This window comes from Dermacentor variabilis, chromosome 3, assembly GCF_050947875.1.
Source record: "Dermacentor variabilis isolate Ectoservices chromosome 3, ASM5094787v1, whole genome shotgun sequence".
Classification (NCBI taxonomy): domain Eukaryota; kingdom Metazoa; phylum Arthropoda; class Arachnida; order Ixodida; family Ixodidae; genus Dermacentor; species Dermacentor variabilis.
The window spans coordinates 138,299,021-138,325,262 of NC_134570.1; the positions used below are offsets into that span (position 1 = coordinate 138,299,021).

The window sequence follows — 26,242 nt, forward strand, 5'->3', positions numbered from 1 at the left end:
TGCGACTGCGTGCAACGGGCAAAAAATGGGTGCGCGTTTGTTTTCCTGTTTATGATTTTCTTTTTTTCCTCCAGTATCCGCAAGGGAGAAAAACAGGCGTTGGGTGTCACGCGCATTGCGACCGCAACCTGGTTATGCACAGGTGGCGAAGTCCGGATAAACAAGCCTCTTCCTCCACGAAATTCTGTGAGTGCTGTGCCGTGTTGCTGTTGTTGCAACCGCAGCCCAACCAAAATGGAAGATGCATATCAAAACTTTCCGTACACTTTCCGCTGAAAACGAGGTGTAACTACCACTACAAAGCTGTACTTGCAATGACCCATTTACCGCGGCGTATCAAGGAAGTCATCCAGCTTTTCTGGACACAGGGATTTAGTTCGCGTGAGTTCTACCACGTGGAATAGTCACCTTTCACTTTTCAATGTTCCCGCAGTGACGTACTGATGACGTCAACGAAACAAAACTAAAATAATTAAAAGCTATCCCTACGCACTGAACTTCACCACAACATTTGTCCCACCGGCGTTATCACTGTTCTTGATTATGAGTGGCCTCTCGTCGGCTGGATGTTGTCATCCTAAGAACGTTTAGTCGCGACTAGGCAAACCCAGTGGTGATTGATTCCGTGCTTTTCAGAGACTTCCCGATAGGCAGACACGGCTTTTTTTTTCTTTTTTTTTCTTTTTTTTAATGCTGCGGAGTCAGCGGGCTGGGATACTCGTCGGAAGCACTTCACGGCAGCTTTAGCAGGGTCTTCTCTCCGATGACGCCTATTAAAATACATGTAAAACGAAGAAACGCTTTTCTGAGAGAACCACTGGGCCGACTTTAATGAAGATTGGTTGGTAGGTCGGTCGGTTGGTCGGTTGGTTGGTTGATTGAGGATTAACGGCGCAAAGGGTACACAGGCCATGCTGCGCCAGTCACAAGACAATAGAAAACGCAACGTTAAAACAGGTAAACCTGCCTTTCATTATAGTTGGCGTAAATAACCAGTAATCTCGAAAAAGTCAGACAAGTTAGTAAATGGCACTAGCGGGACATCTGCCAGTAATAGGGCAGGGTGTAAAGGTATATGTAAATTATGAACGTTGTGTAAAAGTGTCCATGTCTGTGTTTCAAAGTGTGGATATGTCATGAGGATATGTATCACTGAAAGAGGTTCATTGCATGTTTAGCAAGTCGGCGGGTTTTCTTTTCGGAGGAAAAAATTGTGTCAGATGTGTGCGTTCAATCCGAAGTCGACACAGGATCATCTCACAGAACCGTTGCTCGTGATTGCACGACTTCCACTCACCAATTACGGGTTTGCTAAGATGTAGCTTGTTGCTTATACAATGGTCCCATTCTTGTTGCCATTTTGACATCAAGGTTTTCCCAATCGCAGTGATACTACCTTTATACGGAAGCGTTGTGTTTGTTATGGTCTTTGCGCACTGCCATCCATGCGCATCTATCCGCTGCTTCATCACCCGGTATGCAAACATGGCTTGGCACCCAGCAAAACCTAATTGACCTGCCATATTTGTTTGACGTTACCATGTTTAACATATCCCCTAACATGGGTTCACATTCGGATTTAATGTTAAGAACCTTCAGTGTGCTTAATGAATCAGTGTATATGACTGTGTTTTCATTTTTTTCGGCGATGGTCTTTGGAACGACAATCCATATTGCGTAGACTGAATTCTGCTGTGTAGAGAGAGGCATGCTGTGGTAGTCGAATACTTTTTTTCCAGTTTTTTTGTCACGGCCCCCACGTCCACATATACTTTTGTTTTAGAGCCATCAGTGTAAAATTCCATGCAATTTTGATATTTGTCCTGAAGAGCGCTAAATTCTTGTATGATGTATTCGTGCGCGGTGTCATTCCTCTTTAGAAGTACCAATGCTCAGTCACATAAATACATGAATTCGCACCACAGGGGTAGTCGTTGTGGCCTTTTAGCAACCTGAAGAAGCTCATCAGGAATGTCATAATCACAACTGTATTCCTCATATCGCAGAAAAAGAGGTCTAATCATGTTCGGTTTATTTATGCAGTGCAAGCGTGAGTTTCACTGTGTGACGATGTTGAAGCATATGTGTTGTGGTGAGGAGTGGATTCTTAGTATAAAGGAAAACGTTAGTATCACTATGCGAAGCTGTAAAGGAGGCGCATTACATTCAACGTATACGCTTTGGACAGGTGATGTTCTGTAAGCACCACTTGCCAGTCGTAGTCCAAGGTTATGAACTGAATCCCGTCGCTGGACGCAAGACTGTCTGGCTGGACCATTTATGATGCTACTATAGTCTAATATGCTACGTACCAAAGTGCGGTACATGCGTAGCCGGCATTTACGGTCAGAGGCCCTGCGCTACCGGGACAGGACTTTGAGGACGTTAAGTGCATTGTTAGTTTTGATTTCAATGCTATTAACGTGCGCGAGAAAGTTCAACTTTTTATTAAATAGAACACCCAGAAACTTATGTTCTTGTTTTACTGGCAGTGTGGCTTCCTGAAGCTTAAGGACGGGATCTGGTTGTAGGCCTCGTTTTTGTGAAAAGACAACACTAATAGTTTTTTTTTTTTTCAGTTGAGAAGCGAGAACCGGTTTCAGGTGCCCACTGCGTGAGTTTGTTTAACGTAATTTAAGTTTGCCGTTAGCAGGTTACCAAGTTCGATGCACCACATGCATTTCGTATATAATCCGCATATACTGTGTGCATTACATTACTTTATTACATTATACAGATTACATTATTGACTGAGTTCATTTTCACCACAAACAGTTTTGTGCTTAATACGCATTCCTGTGGCACACCATTTTCTGGACGAATACGTGTGACAGCATCGTTCCTAAACGCACTTCCATGTTCGGTCAGACATGAAATCGGCTACACATTTGAGCATTCTACCGCGGATCCCTAAATCCGCTAAGTCCCTTAGAACACCAATCCTCCATGTTGTGTCGTACGCCTTTTCTAGACCGAAGAAAACAGTGAGACAGTATTGCTCGTGCAGAAAGGCCGCACGTCTCTCGTGTTGTAGCCGGGCTAGGTGATCTGTTGTAGCAACCTTTCTTGTACTCACAATGATGGATATCCAGCCGCTTCTCGGTTTCAAGGACGTATGTCAATCTTATGTTTATAGTGGCTTCACAAGACATTGCAAGAGAGCTTGTGAGTGTTATAGGTCTGTAGCTTGTTGCTGTTGTAGGATGCTTTCCAGCTTTCAAGAAAGGGATTATGATGGCTTTCTTCCGCTGATTCGACATTTTCTCCGTTTCCCAGATTATGCTAAAAACGAAGCAAGCTTTCAACTGCTTTAGAGGACAGGTGAGCGAGCATTGCGTAATGTACTTTGTCCGGTCCAGGTGCTGTTTTTTTTTCTTTTTCGGTAGTGAGTACTCTGTTGATTTCCGGGAGTGTTAAGGGGGCAATATACGATCTCTCTGAATTTCCTGTGGTCGGAAGCTTTAGTTTTTCTGCTGATTGCTTCTATGTTTGAAATGTAGCCGAATAATTTGCTGAGCTTGATATGCCATGAAAATGCTGCCCTAGTATGTCTGCTTGTTCTTCTAAATTTCTTTGCGTGCTTGGGGTTGAGAGTATGGGGACAGTGTAAAGACCCTAGTCGCATTTAAACTTACGAAGCTTATCCCACATTCTTTTGGATGTTATGCAGCTATTTATGGACGATACATAGTTTTCCTAGGACTGTCTTTCGACTTGTCTGCGTGTGCACCTGGCTTTCGATTTTGCTTTTTTGAAAGAGAGTAGGATATCTTGTGTTGGGAGGGGGGGGGAGGGGTATCGCCGAAAGATACGCCATGCTTTGTTTTGTAATTTTTTCGCTTTTGTGCATACATTCGTCCACCAGGGTTTTAATCGTTTTCCTTAGAAGACGGAGGATTGCGGGATCGTCCGTTCTGCTGCCGCAAATATAGAGGCAGTATATTATTTTAATTCATTTCATATATCGTTAGCTCAGCGGATATGTCATCCAGACAGGGCTTTTTACTGAAGAGAGGTCAGTCTGCTAGATGGAGTTTCCAACGAGGTGATCTGGACGGTATTGTCTGGAAAGGAGAGAGAGAGAGTGAACTTTAATGAGCACCAGCAGTCCAGTCGGCTGGGCCTAGGCCTCCCACGAGAATTTTTTTTAATTGTACCAGGCATACGGTCAGTACCATAGGGATTGTCGATAACACTCCATTTAAAATCGATAAAGAGAGATGGAGAGCACAGCGCCAGATCTAGACAGCTTATAGCTCCTTTGCTTGGAGAGCAGCAAGTTGCAGCAGCAGTGTTTAAAAGGCATATGTCATTTGCTAGGTTGCAATGTTAAAGTGCTTGTCCCCTGGTGTCAGTTGTGTTGCTGCACCAAAACGCATTATGTGCTTTAAGATCACCAGCTGCTAAAAAGGTTCAGCTAGCTGTTTTAAAATTAACTCCAGCGTTCATACAGTAAAATGCGAATGTGGTGGAATGTATATTGAATAAATGGTGATGGTTTTGTGTGCTAAAACAGTGAGCAGCGCCTTCTATGTGACTATTATTGGCAATTTCTCTAGCTGCAATACTGCCCTACAGAACAATGGCTACACTACCGGAAAGCCGGCTCGCCTGAGTACGGTCGCGCTGTAATGCTACTTTGAAAATGCTACTCCAAGCCATAGACGGACTAGAAGGATGCAGTCAGGCCGTGTAAGCTCGTGCGGAATACGGAGCTGTAATTTAGGGTCCCGGGTATGAAGGCGTGCACTTGTGAACTCAGATGAATTCCACTGAGCTAATGTCAGGTCACACACAAGTGCGGAAAGTTTTTTTGCTGCGTCGGCTCTCGAGAGAGGAATGGCAACGCAGTTGACGCCGTCATGGGCAGATCGGGCAGCTGCGTCTGCTCGATCATTGCCATGTATTCCACAGTGACTAGGCAACCACTGATATATCGTGTCCTTCGTCAACTATGCGATGGTGGATTTCTCGGATCTCTGCGACGAGCTGCTGGCGTCAAGTGTTGACGTGACGGGGCGCCCGTATACAAGTTCGAACGGCGTAAACTGTGTAGTCTTCTGTACAGCAGTGTTATACGCGAAAGTCACATAGGGTAAGATCTCGTCCCACGTCTTGGGCTCTACGTCGACATACATGGAGAGCATATCAGCCAGCGTTCTGTTCAGACGTTCCGTTAATCCATTGGTTTGAGGTTGATACGCAGTGGTCTTGCGGTGAGAGCTATGCGTCAGCTGGAGAACGTCCTGCATAAGTTCCGTTGCAAATGCTGTACCGCGGTCGGTGATGACAACAGACGGTGCACCATGTCGTAGGACGATGTGGCGTACAAAGAACTTGGCCACTTCGTACGAATTTGCTTGCGGTATAGCTTCGGTTTCGGCGTACCGGGTTAAGTAGTCGGTAGCGACGACTATCCATCTCTTGCGCAATGAGGTGACTGGGAATGGCCCAAGTATAGAACCTTTCCTATTTGTTGCAACGGTGCTTGAGGAGGGTCCACAGTATGGAGAAAGCCAGCCGGTTTAACTGGTGGTTTCTTGCGGCGTTGACAATCGCGGCAGGCCTTCACGTACCGTTGTACAGAAGAATAAAGGCGGGCCCAGTAATACTTCTGTCATATCCTTGCTAATGTCTTAGCGAATCCCAGGTGTCCCGCACACGGCTCATCATGGCAGGCTTGCAAAATGTCTTGGCGGAGCGCCGACGGCACGACAAGGAAGTACGTATTGGGACCGCTTCCACAGTTTTTTCTGTAAAGGACGTTGTTGTGCAAGTAGTATGATGATAAACCGCGCACGAGCTAGCGGGGTAAAACACCTTCACTTCCTTGGAGGTGCTCGATCAGCGGCAGCAGCTCGGCGTCAGCGCGCTGGTGCTCAGCCATCGTTATGGCGTCGATAACGCCGACAAATGGTAAGTCATGGTCAGGGTCCCATGACGTCGTAGGAAGTTGTGCGTGTGACAAACAGTCAGCGTCACTGTGCTTCCTTCCAGATCTGTAGATATCGTACTCTTAAAAGCCCAGGCTCCAACGGGCTAGTCTGCCTGAGGGATCCTTAAGGTTGGCAAGCCAGCACAGGGCGTGGTGATCGCTGACAGCCTTAAAGAGTCTACCGTACTAGTAGAGTCGGAATTTACCAATTGCCCACACACCCGCTAAGAATTCTTTTTTAGTGGTTGAGTAGTTTTTCTCAGCCTTGGTGAGACTGCGGCTTGCATAAGCAATGGTGCATTCCGCACCAGCTTGCCACTGCACAAGAACTGCGCCGAGACTCGAATTGCTGGCGTCAGTATGAATTTCAGTGTCAGCGTCTTCGTCGAAATGAGCAAGTATTGGAGTCTCTTGAAAACGCTTGCGCAATTGAGCAATCGTTGAGCAATTGCTGCTGCTTGTCCGCCGAAATTAAAGGCACATCGTCGCGTGTAAGCCGCGTCGGAGGCTCAGCTATTCTCGAGAATCCCTTGAAGAAGCGCCTATAATTTGCGCACAAACCAAGGAAGCGTTGGACAGCCTTCTTGTCTGTGGGTGGTGAAAACTCGGCGACGGCAGCTAACTTGTCGGAGTCTGGTCGGACGCCTTGAGGACCAACGACATGGCCAAGAAATTTGAGCTCTTGGAAACCGAAGTAGCATTTTTCAGGCTTGATGGTGAGGCCAGCAGTATCGATCGCAGCGAGGACACTCCCGAGTCGTGCGAGATGTTCGTCCAACGTGCTCGAGAACACGACGACGTCGTCCAAGTATACGAGGCAGGTTTGTCATTTGAGTTCAGCAAGCACGGTAGCCATCATCCGCTGAAAGGCGGCAGGTGCGGAACACAGACCGAAGGGGAGAACTTTGAACTCATAAAGCCCGTCAGGTGTCACAAACGCTCCTTTTTCACGATCCTGTTCATCAACTTCGATTTGCCAATACCCTGATTTAAGATCCAACGAACAAAAAAAAACTTGGCATGTTGTAGACGATCCAATGCGTCGTCGATGCGTGGCAATGGATAAACATCGCGCTTGGTAACACGGTTCAACATTCTGTAATCTACAGAGAAGCGTAGCGTGTTGTCTTTCTTTCTGACTAACACTACAGGGAGGCCCACGGGCTTGTGGACGGCTGGATCACGTCGTCTTGGAGCATCTCTTTCACCTGATGCTTGATCGCTTCCCTTTCCACTGGAGACACTCTATAAGGATGCTGACGAACAGGACGTGCGGACTCGTCCGTAATAATGCGGTGCTTTGTGATGGACGTGCGCCGCACTTTGGATGACGTTGAAAAACAGTCCGCAAATTCATTCACGAGACTCAGTAGACGGTCTTTCTGATGGTACGGCAGAGCGGCGTTAACGTGAATCCGTTCTTTTAGGCTGGGCAACTCAGATTGCTCAGACGACGCGGTTTCCAATGTGGCAATGTCAGTAACATCATCGCTTTCGCGAACAAATGCGATTGTCGTTCCTCGCGGTACATGCCGATACTCGTTGCTAAAGTTTGTTAGCAAAACAACTGAACATTTGTTTCGCACCTGAAGAAGCCCTCTGGCTATACAAATGTGGCGCTCAACAAGCAGGGGCATGTTTGCCTCAGCAATTCCTTCGGCGTCGTCCTCCATGTCGCATCTGACAAGGGTAAGCACGCCGCTCTTGGGTGGCAACGTGATGTGATCGTCAGCTCCGCGAAGCCCGATGTCACGGTCGTTGCCATTACTGTTCACTATGGTTTGCGTAGTGGCGAAGCTGACTCTAGACTCTTGCAGGTCGATGATGGCACCGTTCGCCTGAAGGAAATTCATGCCGAGTATAAGGTCCTTTGAACATTCAGGAAGAATGACGAAGTCGCCGAGGTACGTGAAGCTCCGAATGTTCACTCGTGCTGTGCACCGGCCCACTGGAGTTATGAGGTGCCCTCCTGCAGTACGAATCTGAGTTCCGGTCCATTGCGTCGAAACTTTGTTCAGTACACGCGCGAGATTCTGTCTCGTAACAGACGTGTCCGCCCCCTTGTCGATTAACGCCGTAACTTCGTGGTCATCTATGGTAATTGGCATGTCGCAGGATACTGACACGGAACTACACTGCTTTCTCTGCGTCTCAATTACGTCATATCGCGGTCGTCGTAGTGGAAGGACCGTCAGCGTTCGCAACGTCAGCGACTTCGCCTCTGCAGGTCGCTGGACTCAGTTTTCCCGGGAGGCTGGGCTAGGTGAGCGACGCCTTGTTGCGCTCGGCGTGAAGACGGGGCTGGAAGACCTGTACCGGGCAGGTGACGGTGACCGGGCGTCACGGAATCGTGGGCCAAACGAGCTAATGGCGTTCGCTAGGTAGGCTTCAACCTCCATGGTGCGTTCCCCATTGCGCGGGCACGGCGCATTCAGTGAAAATCCACGGAGCCCAGCTCGGCGGTAAGGACACGCCCTGTAGAGGTGATCGGCTTCAACGCAATGAAAACACAAGGGACTCCGGTCTGTGGTGCGCCATACGTCGCTCCTGCGGGGTGGTCGTGTTGCAGCCATGAATGGCGTGTGGCGAGGCCTGAAGTCGCCAGTTGCTTGTTCAACGGCGCGCACACCATGAAAGTACGGGACGTCGCTCACATCGCGAAAAATCGGGGACAACGAACTTCGCGTACCAGCTTTTAGAGTGTACACTCTAAAAAAAGTTTGCACGGTTTGGGGTGTACATCTGCCACACAACGATAATCGTCATCTGCCTTGATGCGTTTCTTTAACGCTGCGAGCCCGGTACTTTACGCGCACTCATACGCGCACTCATGCGCACGCAGATTCAAATACCGAGACACAAGCGCGCGCGCATGCGTAAATGTAAGTACACACGCACGCACGCTCAAGGCGTTCCTGCGTTCTATATTTCCTTCCGTGCTGCCTCGGGGGAACATGCGCGAGCGAATAGACTGAATGACACTCGCTGTGCAATTACCGTTCAAACTCCACACTCTTAGGCAAAATTACACCATTTAGGTCGTATCTTGCCACATAACTATAATCATCATCTGTCTTGCCTGCATTTCCTTTCTTTAACGCTCCAAGCCCGGTACTTCCAAGTCACGAACGGCATGCGCGTTATCAGCATTACAGAGCATTCTCGACAGGAAAGCAGCGAGCGCAGCGCTTTCCGGGAAGGAAACGCAAGACAGATGACGATTATTGTTGTCTGGCAAGATACGACCCAACGGGCGTACATTTAAGAGTGCAGCTGCAATAAATCGCTTTACGGTTTAAATTTGGCGCTTCTCGAAGTCAATGGGGCCTCCACCCAGGGGGTGCAAAATCATTTGCTGCTGTCGTGTGACATAAGTGCCAGTCCCAGACCAAAACACTGCTTTAACACACCACCAATGTTCCGACTAAGTGCCATAAATTTATGTGTTGTTAGAAGGACTACCCTCTCGGCGCAGTCGGTTGAATCTTGTTGATACTCGGCCGATGTATTGAAATAATATTTTCTAAAGTTTTGCCCGTTCATTTATGTATGTGCATTGCCGTGAAATTCCACAGAATGGTGAAGGTGCAATCTCCAGAATTTCTAAATATGTCCGTGCTACAAGCTACGATAGCTATTGTTTTTTTTTTTCGTTTTTTAATGTAACACAAAGACATGCGCATGCTTGTTGTTATGTTATCCAAGGAATAAAATCTGATTGTAAAAGTGACGACTTAACAAATTAGCAACACATTGCTACCTTTTAGGAAGGAAGAAGGGAAAATGTAATCTTTAAAGGACACCACTGAAAAATCAAAACCGAAACCAAATTTTGAGCTTAGTGTTGTTTTCATCTAGTGGGAAAATGTGGAACGAAGTCCTATGTTGGTTTAAAAAATATTGCGGAATACGGTATTCAACCGCTGCCAGCACATCGCGGGACGATAAGTGCGTGCGATTACACCACAAAGCCACGGCTTCCGACATTCCCACAATGATACCAGTGGGTTTATCAAGATGCCACCTGAATTTGCACGACTGTGTTTCAAAAATCGCATTTGGGAACACTGTTACGCCATGTGTACAGAGTTTAGATAAGCATCGATAGAAAGCTCAGTCTCCGGATTACATACACCATAGTGGCTATTACGATAGCAGCTGTAGTTCTATCGCAGCTGCCGTTTCTTCTCAAAAAATCAGAACAAGTTTTCGTCGTTTCCATAGGCTTCCATTGCTGAATTTTTAACCGCTCTGGGAACAAACTTCTACCGTTCCACAGCATGATCACTGCATTTGTCTCGTGTGGATTATCTTCTAGAACATGTCCGTCGACTGCTTTTTTCAATCATCGCCCGGCACTTTCAATTATTCTCGAAGAGCCCGCTCGTTCCATTGAAAACACCCTAGCTTCTTGCCGTGGCCGCTTGGGGCGCTAGTAGCTACGTATCCAGAAAAGCTGGATATGAAAGCTAGGTTAGTAAAGCTGTATATAAACGGCACAAAAAATAAACGCGTATTTCTGTCGGAAACACTCGAGAATACGAAATGAAAGCGCACAGGGAATTGCTAGAGCCGAGAAAGCCAAATGTATTACGGCGTACTTGCCAACTCTCCCGAATTTTTCGTAAAGTTTGCGAGTTCGGATCCGTTTTACGATTTTACGGATTTTACGAACTTTTACGAAAAAAAATTAATGCTACTTGCGTAAATGTATCACGCGTCGGTCTCCGCGCCCGAGTACCTTCGGTGTCAGGCTTTTGATGGTAAAAGAACGCAAGAGGGATACTGCTCCGAGTAAGCTCACACGATCAATTTCTTGAAGCGGGTGAAGTTGGCGACAGCAAGGTCGCTGAAGATGTTCCCGAGAGCTAGAAATAGTCTGCTGCTTGTCAATAGCTGTTTTTCCAAGTTTCGCCGGTGCACGACGCCTGAAGTTAAAGTATCGTTACTCACGTGTATATGTATCCCTGAAAGACGTTTGCTGAAGGCCAGTTTAGGACAATTATTTTTTAAAAAACACGCGTTTTATGTTCCCTTTTTGTCCCCCCATCTATAGCATCCTTCGGAATTTTACGAATTGTATAAGGTTCACAAGTTAGCAGGTGTGAGCTGTGGTCACTTACGAAGTACGTCACGCAGTTGCAACAGCGCTGTGACAAGCTATAACACCCTAAAACTTGTAGCTATCTATTTGAGAAGGTGCGATGATTCCTGCTGAATGAATTTACATTCCTGACATTCAGCTGATCTGATCACTGGGGCTTTATTTTCGTCCTATGCTTACCGTATCAGACGCGTGCGCCTCTCCTACATCTAACACAGCATCGAACACGTGCACTGCACTATGATACCAGTGCACAAACGTACAAATGCAGCGCACGCAATAACCCATCGTCTTTCTGGTTCCGGGCGTCCTCCTGTCGCCTGAGTCATTTCCCATTCACTTACGTGGCGTTGTGAGTTGATGATTGCCGGCATCATCAGGTGTCGTGCTCGAATGTTCAGCGGTAATGCAATAGCCCTGTCTGCATCGTCCCTGCCTTTTCCGTTTCTGCGTATAGTAAGCGAGAGAGCGCAACGCGAAAATGGAAGCTGGGCATCTCGTCGCTTCCGCACTGCCATCGCGCTTGTTCTCTGCGAGTCTTTCATTTTACCAATCGTGTACGACCTTGGTAGCAGCGACCCCTAGGTACTATCATCCACGGCACAGCGCGGACACGCCGGAAGTTTGCTGTGTTATGTCTGATCGCTCCCATTCCAGCCAGCTTGAAATAGACGGTACAAGGAGCAAACTGATTCAAATACCGCCACGGAGCGGTTGATGGGTGAAAGCTAGGTAGAGAAAAGCAACATGAGGCTGCAGGATTGGTGAATGGGAGCATGAATAAAATTCCCTTGAGTTTTTCTTAGTGGCATGGTGACCCATGCCGCTACCCTGCTACAAACGGATAACCTTTAGGTTATCTGTCTTATCAATCCATTTATCTATCTATTGTAGTGATCCTAATGCCACGTTGCGAGTTTCAGATACGCAATATAATGGCAATAGACATATTTTAAATGTGAGAACAGCAAGAAACGAGTGACAAGAATAACCACACGGCCTGCTTAGCTTAGCGCATGGCTACTTAGTGTGGAGCCTATCATCAGTCAATTATAGGCGTTTTAGGTGAAGAAAAAATGCCAGTTCTTTTTCTCTCGCTCTCCTCTTCTCTGATTGGCTGCCTTTCTGTTAGTCACAGTCTGCACACTTGCGTTCACATGGAGAACGCAACCTTGAAGCACATCCTGTTGTGTGCCACTGATTTCTAGAAGCGGGATTCCCAGCAAGAGGTGCGGCGTATTCGCTGGTGATTGAAAGGAAATGCCTTCTATAGCAAACAATCAGGATGGGCGAGTCAATGACAAGCAAGTAAAGGCATGCGCGGCGTTGAGCACTAATTTGTTTGCGCCGTCGACCTTATCAAGCTTTGAGTTTTAATCTCGGGAAGCGGAGCAGTCGACTGTTGCTTCACGAACAGTGTTTTGGGAACACAACATAGGCGTAATGTGTCGATGCATCGGTTCAATCGTGTAGTGCTTAGGTGAACAGCCTGTTTAACTAATGTGGCTGTTGAAGTTCCGCTGTTTATGTTTGTCAGACTTCCGCGAGCTTACTGAGTTTCAGGGTATCGCACATCATTTCACTTATCGTGCAGTCACTGTGCTCCGCCGTGCATGGGTCCAGACATATTACTTCATGTCAACGTAGCAATCTGGCAATGAGGTGCGGATACGAGTAAGAACAAACATCGCACCAATTGTAGCACAAAAAATTAACTTTCTGCTATTAAGGCCAGAAACGTCATTATTGCTACCAGAAACATGCGAAGAGCGCAAGCGAGCCACGCATAAGAGCGTACAGAAATCAGCGACACTTCTCAAGCGCAGCTTGCTTAAAAAATGTAGTTCAACGCCGTGATGTCAAAGCAGTTTAAAACAATATGTCTTTTGCTTATCAATAACCAAGAGTGGGAGAACCTGGCTGGAAAAAAATACTCACTTTACACTCTGCGCCATCAGTTATGTGTCCATAATACCAAATTCCATCATTAGCACGTGATTTGCACCAGTAAATGCATTCCGTCTTTATTTCAGCAATCTGTGAAAAGTTCAGTGGTGGTCGTTAAGGGCTTCGATTAACAAAAATTCAAAGCAAGCGTGGCACGACAAGTGGTTTTACAACTTTTGAAACAAAAGAAGAAAGTGCGAACAAGAATCAGAGCGTGACCGCATGGGTCTAGGCGTACGGGGCATTAGAGTTGCTGTTCGGGCTCCGTGCGCCAAAGGCAAAGAAACGAAGTCAAAGGCGGCGGAGGCTTGGGTAATGTGAATGGTTATTAGAAAATTTTCATGAGAGCTTATGAAGTAGGCAGACGCAAAACGAGGGTAGTTAAAAATAGCTCGGAGAGGCCTTCGTCCAGAAGTGGACACAAAACAGTCTGATGATGAAATGATTCCGCGTGCAACAAGAAACTCTGGGAAAATTAAGAACTATCACCCCCCAGAAGACGGGAACTGCGAACCAGCAGGGTGTCTGTAACAGCGTAATCCTAACATCGCGTCCCTAACACCCCCCCCCCCCTCCCCGGCCCGTTTACCCCGTCCTACAAAAACGAGAAAGAAAAAATCCCGCTCGCGGTAAACATTGAAATGAACAAGCAAATAGCTTCTAAATGATCAGGCCCGCGTCACGCATGATGTATAAGAGCCTTTTTGCGGCGAACACCATTACAACATCAGGACACGTTTCAACCTATGGCAGTCTATGGAAGTCGTTGTTTCCATGCTTTGGTGTGCCTGGTAACTCTGCATGCTACAGCAATAAATTGGAATGTGCCATTGGCCGTACCGCGCTCAAATGCCCAAATTACTGCGAGTTTCAAAACAACTAAAAAGCTTCCAAATAATTGCTGCCTGGCGAAATAAAGCAGAGAACTGTTGACATGACCCTGCTAGCAGGCAAAAGCAAGCGAACTGCTCTGTTTACCCAATGGTCGTGCGCAGTTGTCCGCATCACTGCATTCGTAATTGTCTTTCTTTCGCCTGTTTGCAGTCATGGTGCGCTCTGTGGAGTTAGAGCTGTCCAACTACATCAAATATTTTCGGTTCCTGAAGCACGAGCTGTGCACTACCATATGGTGCAATAGCCTCTCAGTGGGAACTGTGCAGCAACCCACGTTATCAGGTCACATTTGAATGAGTAAGCTTAGAAATATCACCGCCTAACTTATTTCCGAAAAAACGCACGCAAAACAACAATATTAGCGTATTTATTGAGATAAAGTATACCAGAGTTTTTGCTAAACTACTGAAAATAAAAGTACACGATGCCTCTATACTACCATTCGCGATATGGCACTGTCATTGTTTTGCAAATTGCTTTTATTTTTTCAGCCTTCTAACGCTAACATTCATGGTGTAGTTTAGGCCGTTTGTATTTCTCGCATACTCTAAGTCTTCTTCAAGCCATGCACTGCATCACATTATTTCTCACAATTAAGAATGCGCTTAGGCTGTGACCGCCATTGTTTTGTTGCAGTTGATAAGACGGGGACCTCCCACGCTTTCATCGACTTTCATAATTTTAGCGCGTGTTCATTCATAGCGAAAACATATTGCTTACTTAACATTCCAAAGGAATAGGCACACAATTCATGCGGTATTGTTGCCCATCGTTTTGTTTGCAAAGAGGAGTGTAAGAAACGTTTTGAATGAATGAATTAATGAATGAATGAATGAATGAATGAATGAATGAATGAATGAATGAATGAATGAATGAATGAATGAATGAATGAATGAATGAATGAATGAATGTGTGGTTTAGTGGCGCAAGGGCCAGATATGGCCAAAGAGAACTTTTTCGGCATTATTGGTACACACAGCCGCACTATGCATATTTGAGCATGACGTACCTTGACATCTTCGTTAACAGTTTGACATCCTGTCTTACTAGTTTCCCACTGCTATCCGATTCCAGCCCCTCGTGAGGCTATTGACAGTGCAAATCGATGTGTACAAAATAACAGCTAAGCTTTGGACGATATAAGACCTCGCTAATTCTGACACTAGCAATGTCATTTCAACTAATGTGCTTTGGCACACTAATTAACTTACGTTCGCTAATGAAATTTTAATTAGCCTTGAGACACTTTCTCACTCAAGAGTGAAACTAGCCAGTTGATTGAACCATCCGTTTCATCGAGATTCTGTGCCTATACCACCAGTTTACAATTTCAAGAAGTTAGCCATGAAAACATGCACACTGCGAAATACGTCGCTGTTCTAGTTAACGCTTCTAAGCTCCGCGAAAAAAAAATACGGTGAGGTGTGGTGGGGTTCCAGATGGTAGTTATTATGTGGCGTCCACACTATCGCGCGTTCTTCGTCGTAGAAGAAGGCGATAAAAATAGCGAGCTACACTCGAGCACCCCCGCCATGTTCATCCCAGCGCTTTGAAAAGAGTCTCTAAGTGACCGTTAATGCAGACTCAATAGTCTATATCTTGCATGAAATGCAGGAGCCTTTCTGTCATTTGTTTATTTCCTATTTTATTTCCTGTTTCTTCGTTACCTATCTTCTTCTCCTCTTCTCCTCTTCTCGCTCGCCTCCTCTCGAAAGAGTAGGCAGGCGTTGTGCCCCTCTTGGTGGCAGTTGTCAGCTTGCTCCCTTCCTGTTTGCTTTGTGTGCTTGTACGTTTTCATAACCAATAAGAATAATAATTAAAGCCATTAGCTAAAGGATCGGAAAGCCGGTTCACAGCGCACCTTCAAGCTTATATTTTTACTCCGGCATTCTCGGGTTACAGGGAGGTACCCTCTTCGAAAGTAGGCCCGGTCATATTAAGGCTGCCAACTACAGCACTTGGCCCGGACGAAATAATGAATGTGATGTTAAAGATATTGTTCCAACAAGCTCCGAATGAGCTTTTGAAGCTGTCAACCTACTCTGTTGTAATGCACGGATTCCACAAGAAAAGAAGTTGGCCAAAATTATTCCGTTACTTAAAAAGCAAGGAACAGAGTGTACTGTCGACAATATGACAACATAAAGCGATTTCGTTAACTTCACATGTACTGAAACTTATCGAAAAGGGCTTCATGGGCATACAAAAGATTTTATTATCGAAAACCAGTTATCCAGCCTCTGTCAAATTGGATTTAAATCTGGCTATTAGATACGGCAAGCGCATGTACACCTTGAAAGTAACATTAGCATCGCCGGGAACAAGAAGATAACATTTTGTGCCTTTAGTTAGCTTAGATATATGTAAAGCCTATGACAGTACTGAGCATTTAAGGTTGATAACTTGGTTACAGAGCCACGGTTTTGCAGGATGGATTAATGAATTTTAAGAGAGAGGGAAGTCTATTGTTTTCCAAAGTGGCTTTTCTTCTCCTAGACACAAGAAAACAAGAGGAGTGACTCAGGGATCATCCCTTTCACCCCTATTACTTAATATTTTGCTGAGCAGAATACCCGTTCACCATGGCGTGAGTACCTACGTTAATGTTTACGACATAGCTTTATTTTTTTTTTTTTGCTATGGCAAGAAACATTTAAACCCTTAACCAAATTTTGCAGTCCTATCTACAGAGTTACACTAGAGTCCTATTACAGAGTTACAAAGTTACAGAGTTACAGAGTTGCAGAGTTACCAACGAGCCCAATCCTTTACTCTTCTGAAGACTATCTACAGAACTGGAAGGCTGGTTCGATAGCTTACACTTAAACATGAATGCTGTAAGTGTGCTATTCTTCTTTTTTCCCGATAAAGACACATATCGCTTAACTATCAACTGGAATATATTTCACAAGTACAATCACCCGCATATTGAATATATTGCGACAAATGTAGTACGTGCAATGGCATATTGTGCAAGTTGAAAAATCGAAGATCAGGTATGCGAAGAAAATCACTTTTGATGGTATACAGGGTGTCCCAACTAACTTTAGCCAGAGGTTAAAAATATACCGATGCCCTCTAAGACGGCACGACCAAATGCATACCAGATGGAGTAAGTCACACTATTTTTTGCACTCTGTGTAATTGCATAATTAGTCAAGATTAATAAACCAACTTCTGAAGTAATGAAGTTAGGTAAAAAAATTGCAATTAAGAAGTTGTAGAGCGGCTTCCAAATGCCCTATTATACAGTTTCTAACTTTCTATCTAATAGGCATTAGTTGTTTTTCTATTACTGCAGATTCCTTACGAAATACAAAAAAATACCACGTTACATGCCCACTTGCGCGCCGTGATTGCGCTGTTCCCAAGCGTTCCGGGTACAAACGAACATAGCATTAGCAGGGTGTGCTGCCGCTTAAAAGGCGACCGTCTAGTGATTCGCCTATGCTAAAGCTCTGTCACTTGCTAGTTTTTACCCATCTGTAATGTGTTCATCTGATTTTAGTATCCGGTCATAAAAGTTTGTTTTTTTAATGAAACTGCCTATTTACTGCCAACGAGATCCTTTTTCGGCCCAGTCCTTTCTGTTCTACCAGTGATATCATACATCACGGTGGCTAGATTTCAGATGCGTTCAAGTATGAAAGCATTATCAGACCCAGTGCTGAATGCTTCTCTAGATTATAAGCACCTGATATTTCCCCGGCGTAGTGAATCCTGTAACACAAAGATGCTTGAGGTCTCCCTCACAAAATTATGTTGCCACATTCCCTCCCTCAACTTCTACTTACACAGGTCAGGTTTGGCACCCTCCCCTCTCTGTTCCTTTTGTAATCAGCAAGAATAATTCTTCACTTCGGTCTATTGCGTCACCACTTTACTGCGGAAGAAACACTTCGAAGACTTGGCCTGGACATAACAGAACCTGTTATTCTTTCGTATGGGGCCTCCAATTTGGAATTTAGTCACAGGGATATTTGCCCAGCTGTCCAAGCATTTCTTATGGTATCCAACCGAATGCCTAAGTAAAATTCCAACTTTCTTGGGCACTTTAAATTAATTATTACTCATTCGATCTATTCTTACTGATTTTATTTTAACAGATAATTTTACGTTCTGCGGCTCTAAGTTCATAGATAATATGAAACTTATTCTTCATTAAAATTAGAATATTCCATCCATTTCTTGGTCAATCACCCGTAGCGGGTAGGATTAACATGCTTGATATAAAAAAACATCATCATCCCACCGCCTCAAGCTTCACCGGCCGGTTATAGCTGGGCAACGTCGCAGGGGACGTCTCCCTCCTCGCGGAAATTATTGAACAGACCCCCATTTTATGTCCACACTGGAAATTGTAAGGCACTGCCGTAAGGAGCAACCTGCTGCAATAATTCTGCAGATATTTTGGTACAGAAGCACATCTTACGTTGTCAAGCCATAGTACGAGGATGGAAGGAGGCGAGCTGCCCTCCCGGCCACACAAGTTCTCGACAGCGCCCGCAAGCGACACATGTATGCGTATACCTTATCTTTTCTCATGTGAGAGTCATGGGCTTAAGTCGTGGTGCGTCACTAGCCCCGCATTTCCGTTTTGGTATACCTGCAAAAAACGTCATTCTGCAGACGATTAGTTGTGAACACGAATCTCCGGTACCGTTGTCTCGTTATACCCAGATGGCATCACTCCTCTCTCCTTGTCTTCGCATTGATAAAGAAGTGTTCCTTCAGGTTTGTATCCCACCGACGGTCCAAGGAGACCTGCACGACAGAAAACTATTTCGAGGTTCGCGCTTCATATGCAGCACCCATTAGTTGAGCCTCTGTAAACAATATGTTACAGTGAATATGTAGGTCGCCCCATTTGCTCAACCATGCAATCAAAGTGCAATAAGAAGGGAAAGATAAACCAGGTGCGTTAGCAGACTGGTCTTTCGAAACAGCCTACCCACTCTTTCGGCGAAAACGATGGTACTTCAGTGGAATGTAGTCAAAGTCAACCTTTTTACTTTAATACGTTAACGTACATTAAGAGCACTTCACGCACTTCCCGAGGGCTATGTATCTGCCTATCTATAAATCTAAGTTTGTTTGTTTGTTTGTTTGTTTGTTTGTTTGTTTGTTTGTTTGTTTGTTTGTTTGTTTGTTTGTTTGTTTGTTTGTTTGTTTGTATCTAACCATTTTCTCGCCTACCTGGGTCACTCGGCAATCCGTGGTCGAATGTGCATCGCATCTGGCTGCTGTGCTGATGGAAGTGTTTGGAACCAGCCTTCCGACCAACTTTGGTCACTGCGTATGCGGCGATATGTACTTATGTGCCGGTCTTCAACGAACCTCTTCCACGTCGACTTGGGTCACTGTAGATATGGGACTAGGTAGCTGTCACTGTTTGAAGAAGCACTTTGACGCCGACTTGGAGCACTGGATATGTGTCACTCGGTCTGGGCTGGTCTTCAAAGAGCATTTTTGATGCCAACTAGGATAACCGGGTATGAGCCGGTAGGTGTGTGCCGCCCTTCAATGAACGTTGTGGCGCTATTCAATGCCACTGGGAATGTGGCACTTTCGAATTACAAAAGAAATATCCCTCAAATTTCTGCGATGCTGAGCGGAACCAAGCCCACGTCGCGAGGGTTCCTCCGGGATAGCAACCCGACGCTTGAGCAGGCTGCGCCACAAATGCACTGGATACGTGGCGCTTTCAATGAACGTCTTTCACGGCAACGCTTTAGCGAGCTACACCATGAATGAACTGGGTACGTGCCACTCTTAAGTGAACCTCTCGCCCACTTTGGTCACTGAATATGCGCGACGGAGTGTGCAGCAAGCGAAGGGAAATTCTCAGCGTTCGCAGCACCGGCGCGCCGCGCTCCTGGCCTCGGAGGCCACATACAGACTTCTCGGCGGTGCCAAAAGATGGCGCAGCATGTCCAGAAAGAATCGCGAGATAGGAGCCACACGACGCGTTTCTCAACGTTCGCACGCACCGGCGCGTCATGCATTTCGAAGACCACGTGAGAGCTTTGCAGTGGCGGTGCGATTTGGCGTCAAGTGTTCTTTAGGGAAGCCCCCGTACATAACTCATTTCGTCGGTGGTAATACGTTGCATCGTTATATTGATTTTGTACTAACGCATTGCCGTCGACAGTCATCGTGAGGTGGGTTCCGCAGAACTTTTTTTATGCAGAACAAAGGCAGATGCAATTAGAGAGTAGGACAGCGTCAGTCGTGAATTTTACACGATTGAAATGTTTAGGGTGCAGCAAAAAATCCTGGAGGTGCTTATCATGTGTGTGTGTGTTGGACAGTAGTGGCACTGCATGCCACTGCTGAGAATGTATGTGCGGCTTCTAACATAGTCCCGTAAACTTTTTGTGCATTCGGATTCCAGCTTCTGAGCTGCAACACTGTCAGTATATTGTCATGCTCCACATTATCGAAAGCTTTTTGTATGTCACTTGCAAAGATCACTATCACTTGTACTTTAAATTGCTGGGGTTTTCTCTAACGCGCTGTTTGAGCTAAAGCAGAAAATCGTGCATGAAGTTGTGGCGTTTGTAGCCAACAAGTGAGGTAATATTGATCATTTGTTCGAAACATGTTTGAGGCCGCTAATGACAAGGCGCGCCAAGCGCCTGGTCACATCGTATATTTTCAGATTTCAGACGCTTTCTTTGTAACCCCCGAAGAAATTAAACCACAACAGCTATCTTCATGCAAATAATTAAATTGAATATTTCTGAATGCGCTCTACAGGTTCTCCATTGCACATTTGTCGTTTCAGTCAATGCTTTAGAAGTTAGTAAAATTTTGCTGTGTATTGACAGGCTCGTGCTAAGGAATGGTTTTCGTTTCCCAAGACATCAATCAAGAAGACAGAGTTGGTTGTATTCGCGTAGCGCACAAGTTGTTTTAATTCTTGGCACAAGTTGGCCTAAAACACCCAATACAATTTAAAGCGTGGTTGACCTCCCCCAGGTATGTAGATATATTCAGCTTCAATCCCTAATAATTTGTTTGCTCCCATGAACACTTCTAAAGCTTAATTGACTGCCCGAAGAAGTGTTATGCTCTCACGGCACTTTTGAAGTTCCCGACGTGGTCTTTCAACACGCGTAGAACTTCAAAATTCCTCCACCACGTTTCTTACAATGCGCACTTCCTTACTTCAATGGTTCACCTTACACACCTAGCAGTACGCAAACAGCACATTTTCGTCGCACCACAGGCATCCATAACTCTAATTATCGCGGATTTTATCATGTTCTTTGGCACTCTGAAAGTATAACTGCAACATTTATTATTTTGCGTCTCTCCAGAAATATGTTTATTGCTTTTAAACTTCGTCGTGATACATTGGACAGTTCTGAAGCTGCGCATCATTGAATATCCCATACAGCGCAAGTTTTCAATAGACAGAAATTTGGTACTTTCCCGCTAATAATCCCACACTGATTATTTTGGGCCCACTTGACTCTCGACAAGCCAAATTTTTCCCATAGAAGTTTTATTGTGTCCAATGCGAACTGTTCTCTCGATAAATTTTTATCGAAATTTGAAGCGAACGTTTGGAGCAGAGATAATGAGCTGGACATTATTGTCCGCGACTAGTCGCAACAAAAGCTTCTCAGTAAAGAGAAGGCACACTCGACTCATTTGCTTTCTTAAATGATCTTACGCACGCATGAATTTCGCTGTGACACAAAATTTGTAACCACTGCTAAATAACAAATGACCGGGACGATGCAACAGCAGGAAAGAATAGCAAAGCTTACACTCCCGAACCAGTAACTTTTTTTTTTAACTTTGGTATACCGTAACTACTAAAAGTCACGTCAGTGTTTTCGACACAAGCCTAGACGTGGCTCAATGGAAAATCGCGGAACGCAGAGAACTTACCCAAAAATACCAGCACTGCTCCAACTGTCATTCCCTCGAACGTGTAGCTATTGGGTGGAAGATAATCAGATGTGAATTAGCTGCTTGAACGCGTACAGAAACGTCTATACTTCATGCTTGAACATCTCTATTTTGCATAGGAACCCAAAGTTAAGGTGAAACACTCCAGGCGAATTTCAGCCATCGTTGTCGGCGTCGCCCTCATGTTCCATATAAATTCAAAGTACGATAACATGGCGGCCGCGCGCCGTATGCCGCAGGTGCGAGCGAAAGCTTCCGAGGCTGAGCCGAGAGGATGGCAGCTTGTTCTTTGCGCATTTCTATTTTTCTGTTCTTTGCACCTTTTCATTCGAATAAGTGGAGAACTTCATTTTCAGTCTCACAGAGCCTCATTAAATACTTTATTAAAAAACGAAAAAAGATCGCGCAAGAAACCGCAGCTTCGTCCTGCAGATAAGCTTCCAAGCAAACAACTGACGATAAGACCACTGGTCAAGGCTATTTAGTCAAGCAACGGTTCTCCCAACACTGGCACTCAGGGCCGTAGACGGGGGGGGGGGCTTCAGCCCCCCCTCCCCCGAAATTTTTTCGTGCTGTGATGCACCTCCGACCAAAACAAGCCCCGGCGCCGGAAAGTATCCTAGATTTTGTCTACAATGTCTTTTTCACACTCGAAAAGACATTTCAGCACGAACATTGCAAACTCGGGCTTGATTTCGAGCCAACGCCCATGCACCGGGAGTCACATAAAGCAAGGAGCCCCGTCCAAGCACAAAGTTTCAAGGGCATTTTCATGGCCAACGGGCTCTTTGCGGCATCTAGCGGAGGCTGCGGAATCTACGGAGTGCATGGATTTCCAATCTGAAACTTTATCGGTATAAAGTTCTCAAACTTATGACTCGAAAGGTGCCTTGACATTTCCAAAGTCATGCTTTAAATATACAATTCCGGAACTTTGTGGGTTTATTGTTGTTATAAACATTTGACACCAAAAGCGCATTGATTTTTCTAAAACCCGCCGTGGTTGCTTAGTGGCTATGGTGTTGGGCTGCTAAGCACGACGTCGCGGGATCGAATCCCGGCCACGGCGGCCGCATTTCAATGGGGGCGAAATGTGAAAACATCCGCGTACTTAGATTTAGGTGCATGTTCAAGAAACCCAGATGGCCGAAATTTCCGAAGTCTCCCACTACGACGTGCCTCATAATCAGAAAGGGGTTTTGGCACGTAAAACCTCATAATTTAATTTTTTGACTTTTCTAAAATCGTACAACGGACCATACAACGGGACAAACCTGATCAACACACTACCAGACAAGTTGACAAATCGCGCAGCGAGGTCCGATGAGACGAAGCGTTGTGGTGGTTCAATTGTGCCGTCATGTCTCAGAAAAGAATTTCAAGATTTTTTTTTTCATTTTCGTCAGAGCATCCATGTCAAGACACTTAAGCCAGCAAATGTAACGACGTTCTTATGTTTCTTTTTTTGTACTTTGACTTTTATTCGCAAAAACACATTGAGCCCCTTCAATTTTCTTGTTCTTGCTATCCGCTGGCTGCCAGAGCCAGTCAGGGTGCATGCGTTTTCCTCTCATTACCCCGACCAACGCGCTGCACACATTGATGCGCGTTCGTTTTTCCCTCGCCGAGTGGTTTTTCGCCTAGCACAGTTTTAGACACTTTCCGGCTAGCAGACAAGACAAAGAAACAATGGTCGCTCGCTGCCATGACTGTGGGGACTCGACGGATTGCAACGCGTTCGCTTGAGCACAACCTACCCGGAAAGTCTTGTCTTACCGGTGTAGGATACCGAGCACTGCGCGTATGGTTCTCTGTGAACCAAGTACCTCACGTTTTTTTTTTCGATACTCCTTCGGTAGCCACATTACGTGCCCAAAGTAGGCATTCGATTGTGGCCAACATGCTTTCCTTCGGGATTATTTCACTTCGGTGTCCCCGCCCCACAAAAGAAAAAAAGACATTGTTGCGGCGCAGCGAACTGTTGCATGGTGAAAATTCGATTTTGTTACTTCTTTTGCGTAAAGTGATGAGCCGCGGGACGCTTCAGTTGCCGGATACTCTTATTATATTATTGCGATAGCAATTATATGGGCACTCCAGGCGCATTCCTGCCGTCGCCATCATGTTCCGGATAAAGTCCAAGGGCGATAACATCGTGACCGGGCGCCGCATGCTGTATGTGCGAGTGAAAGCGTAGGGTGGTGGCATGGGTGAGCCGACGATGGTGGCAGTGGCGTAGCCAGAAATTTTGTTCAGGGGAGGGGCTCACGTTGCAGCTCGGCCTCCTCCTTAAAAGGAAGCTTTAGCTCGGGTGCTCGTATCTTTTTCTTTCTTTTTCTTTATTCAATACTGCAAACCTTGTACAGGTCCAAGCAGGGTGGGTCAAATGACAACAAAACAATAAACAATAATAACAAAGTTAAGAAAAACATCAAAGTATCTAAATACATGTACAAGGAGAATTCGTTTTTCTCAGCAACAACTTCACCAAATTTGCCGAGGTTTGTTGCATTTAAAAGAACAACTCAAATTCTAGTGACTGCTGGTTTTGAATTGTTCATTTAAGTTGTACATTTTTTATTAAAGTTTGGCATAAATCGCAAATTTTGAGAAAACGAAACTGTCAAGTTTAAATCTCTGTAACTCAACAACAAAAATGATATCAAAATACTGTGAAATGCATCTAATAGTACATTGTTATGTTATACATGATTCTAAAACCATTTATTACTATAGAAATACGGCTTTTGCACAGCCCTTGTACACAACGTAACCAATTCACGTAATATACCAATTGACGTACCAAATTTGTCCGCTTTGACTGTTATAAAAGGTCCCGTTTACAGAACCGCAATATCTGTTCTTAATGCAGAGCTATTAATTTGTAAAAGTCGTTCTATATCTTTCGATCTTTCGAATTTCTCAAAATTTTTTAAACAAAATTCAGGCCCTAAGTCGAAATTTCATTTGCAACAGACACTATAATTTAACTTTCTCCCTCAAAGACAACAAATTTCATTAAAGCGATCCAGGGGTTATCACAGAAAAGCGCTTCTGCGTTTTACATTTAGTTCAACAGGCCGCTTCAGAGTTGGGCCCGAGCTAAGGCTTCCACTTAAACAATTTGTCGAGGAATCAAATACATGAATGCATGGATCAAATACATACTGCACTGCCATTGACAACGATGCTGCAGACGAATTGTTGAACGCTACGCACTATCAAAAGAAATAAAATATGTATTTTTTTTCGAAAAAGGATATACTCGTATGTGCCAAAAATTGCACCCAAAATGCCTGATATCAATGCTTTCATGTTTTTTATCCATTTAGTAAGTAAAGAAAATATCACACGAGCTTTAGAACTATATCAGTTCGAAACCATCAAAGCAGCGCATGCCGCTGATATCAAAAATGTGAAGGCCATGAAATGAACAAGTCAGTACAAATATGTCAATGAAACATTGTCATTCAAGAACCTTGTTTATATTCTTGTGCATATGCAATGGCCAGTGAAAAATCTCAATGACGCTGTCATTTGTTCCAATGTATTACGCAGGAGCAGCTGTCACCGGACGTGTATCGTGAGTAATTGCTTAGAAATTATAGTCGCAACAGAGAGCACACATAAAAAGCAGGAGTTCTGCAAAATATACGAGGGCCAGTCAAATGAAAGGGAGCCAATGCGAACGTATGACAAACGGGGTACTTTATTTAAATGTAGTCTATAAATTTGTCCTATTGACTAACGAGTCGCGTGATTTCCGTCTCGTAAAACTCCTTGGGTTGCTTCTTCGAAAAGTCTGCAACTGACTATTTCACGTCATCATCCCTCACGAATCTGGTTCCCTTGAGCTGTTTTTTTCAGTTGCCCAGAAATGTGGAAGTGGCAAGGCGACAGGTCTGAGCTGTATGGCGGACGTTGGAGCGTTTCCAACTTCAACTTCGTCAGTTTTGTATTAACCGCATCAGCGACGTGGAGACGGGCATTGTCGTAGTATAAGATGACCCCATTCCTCGATTTTCCACGTCATTTGTTCTTGATTGCGACACGCAGCTGATCAGGCGTTTCACAGTATCAGAAACAATTGATACTCACAATATTTCACAAATTCTATCAGTAATGGCCCCTGACGATATGAAAAGAAGTCAAGAAGACCTTCACGGCAGAAATGATGGTCTTTGCTTTCTTTCGGAGTGGTGAATTCGAATGTTCACACTGTAAGCTTTGCCGTCGTGTTTCAGGCTCGTAATAGTGGCACCATGGTTCGGCCCCGATCATAATTGCAGAGAATAAGTCGTCGCCTTCATTGTCATACCAAATCACATGAGTCAAGGCAGCGCCGAAATTCTCCGTCTTCTGGCCGTGGTTCAAAATCTTGGGCATCCATTGCGCACACAAGAGCCGATAACCGAGATGTTCATGAATAATGGCGTGAA

The 26,242-nt window shown here is 45.1% G+C and overlaps 1 protein-coding gene across 1 annotated transcript in view; it reads left to right on the forward strand.

The window, feature by feature from the left end:
- The first annotated feature begins 3,238 nt into the window (after positions 1-3,238).
- The window catches only part of LOC142576314 (uncharacterized), a 78,215-nt gene continuing 55,211 nt past the window's right edge, over positions 3,239-26,242 (forward strand). The window contains exon 1 of the mRNA XM_075686394.1: positions 3,239-3,321. Coding sequence (XP_075542509.1) covers positions 3,280-3,321 — 42 coding nt within the window. The 5' untranslated portion in view covers positions 3,239-3,279. The remainder of the gene's footprint in view (positions 3,322-26,242) is intronic.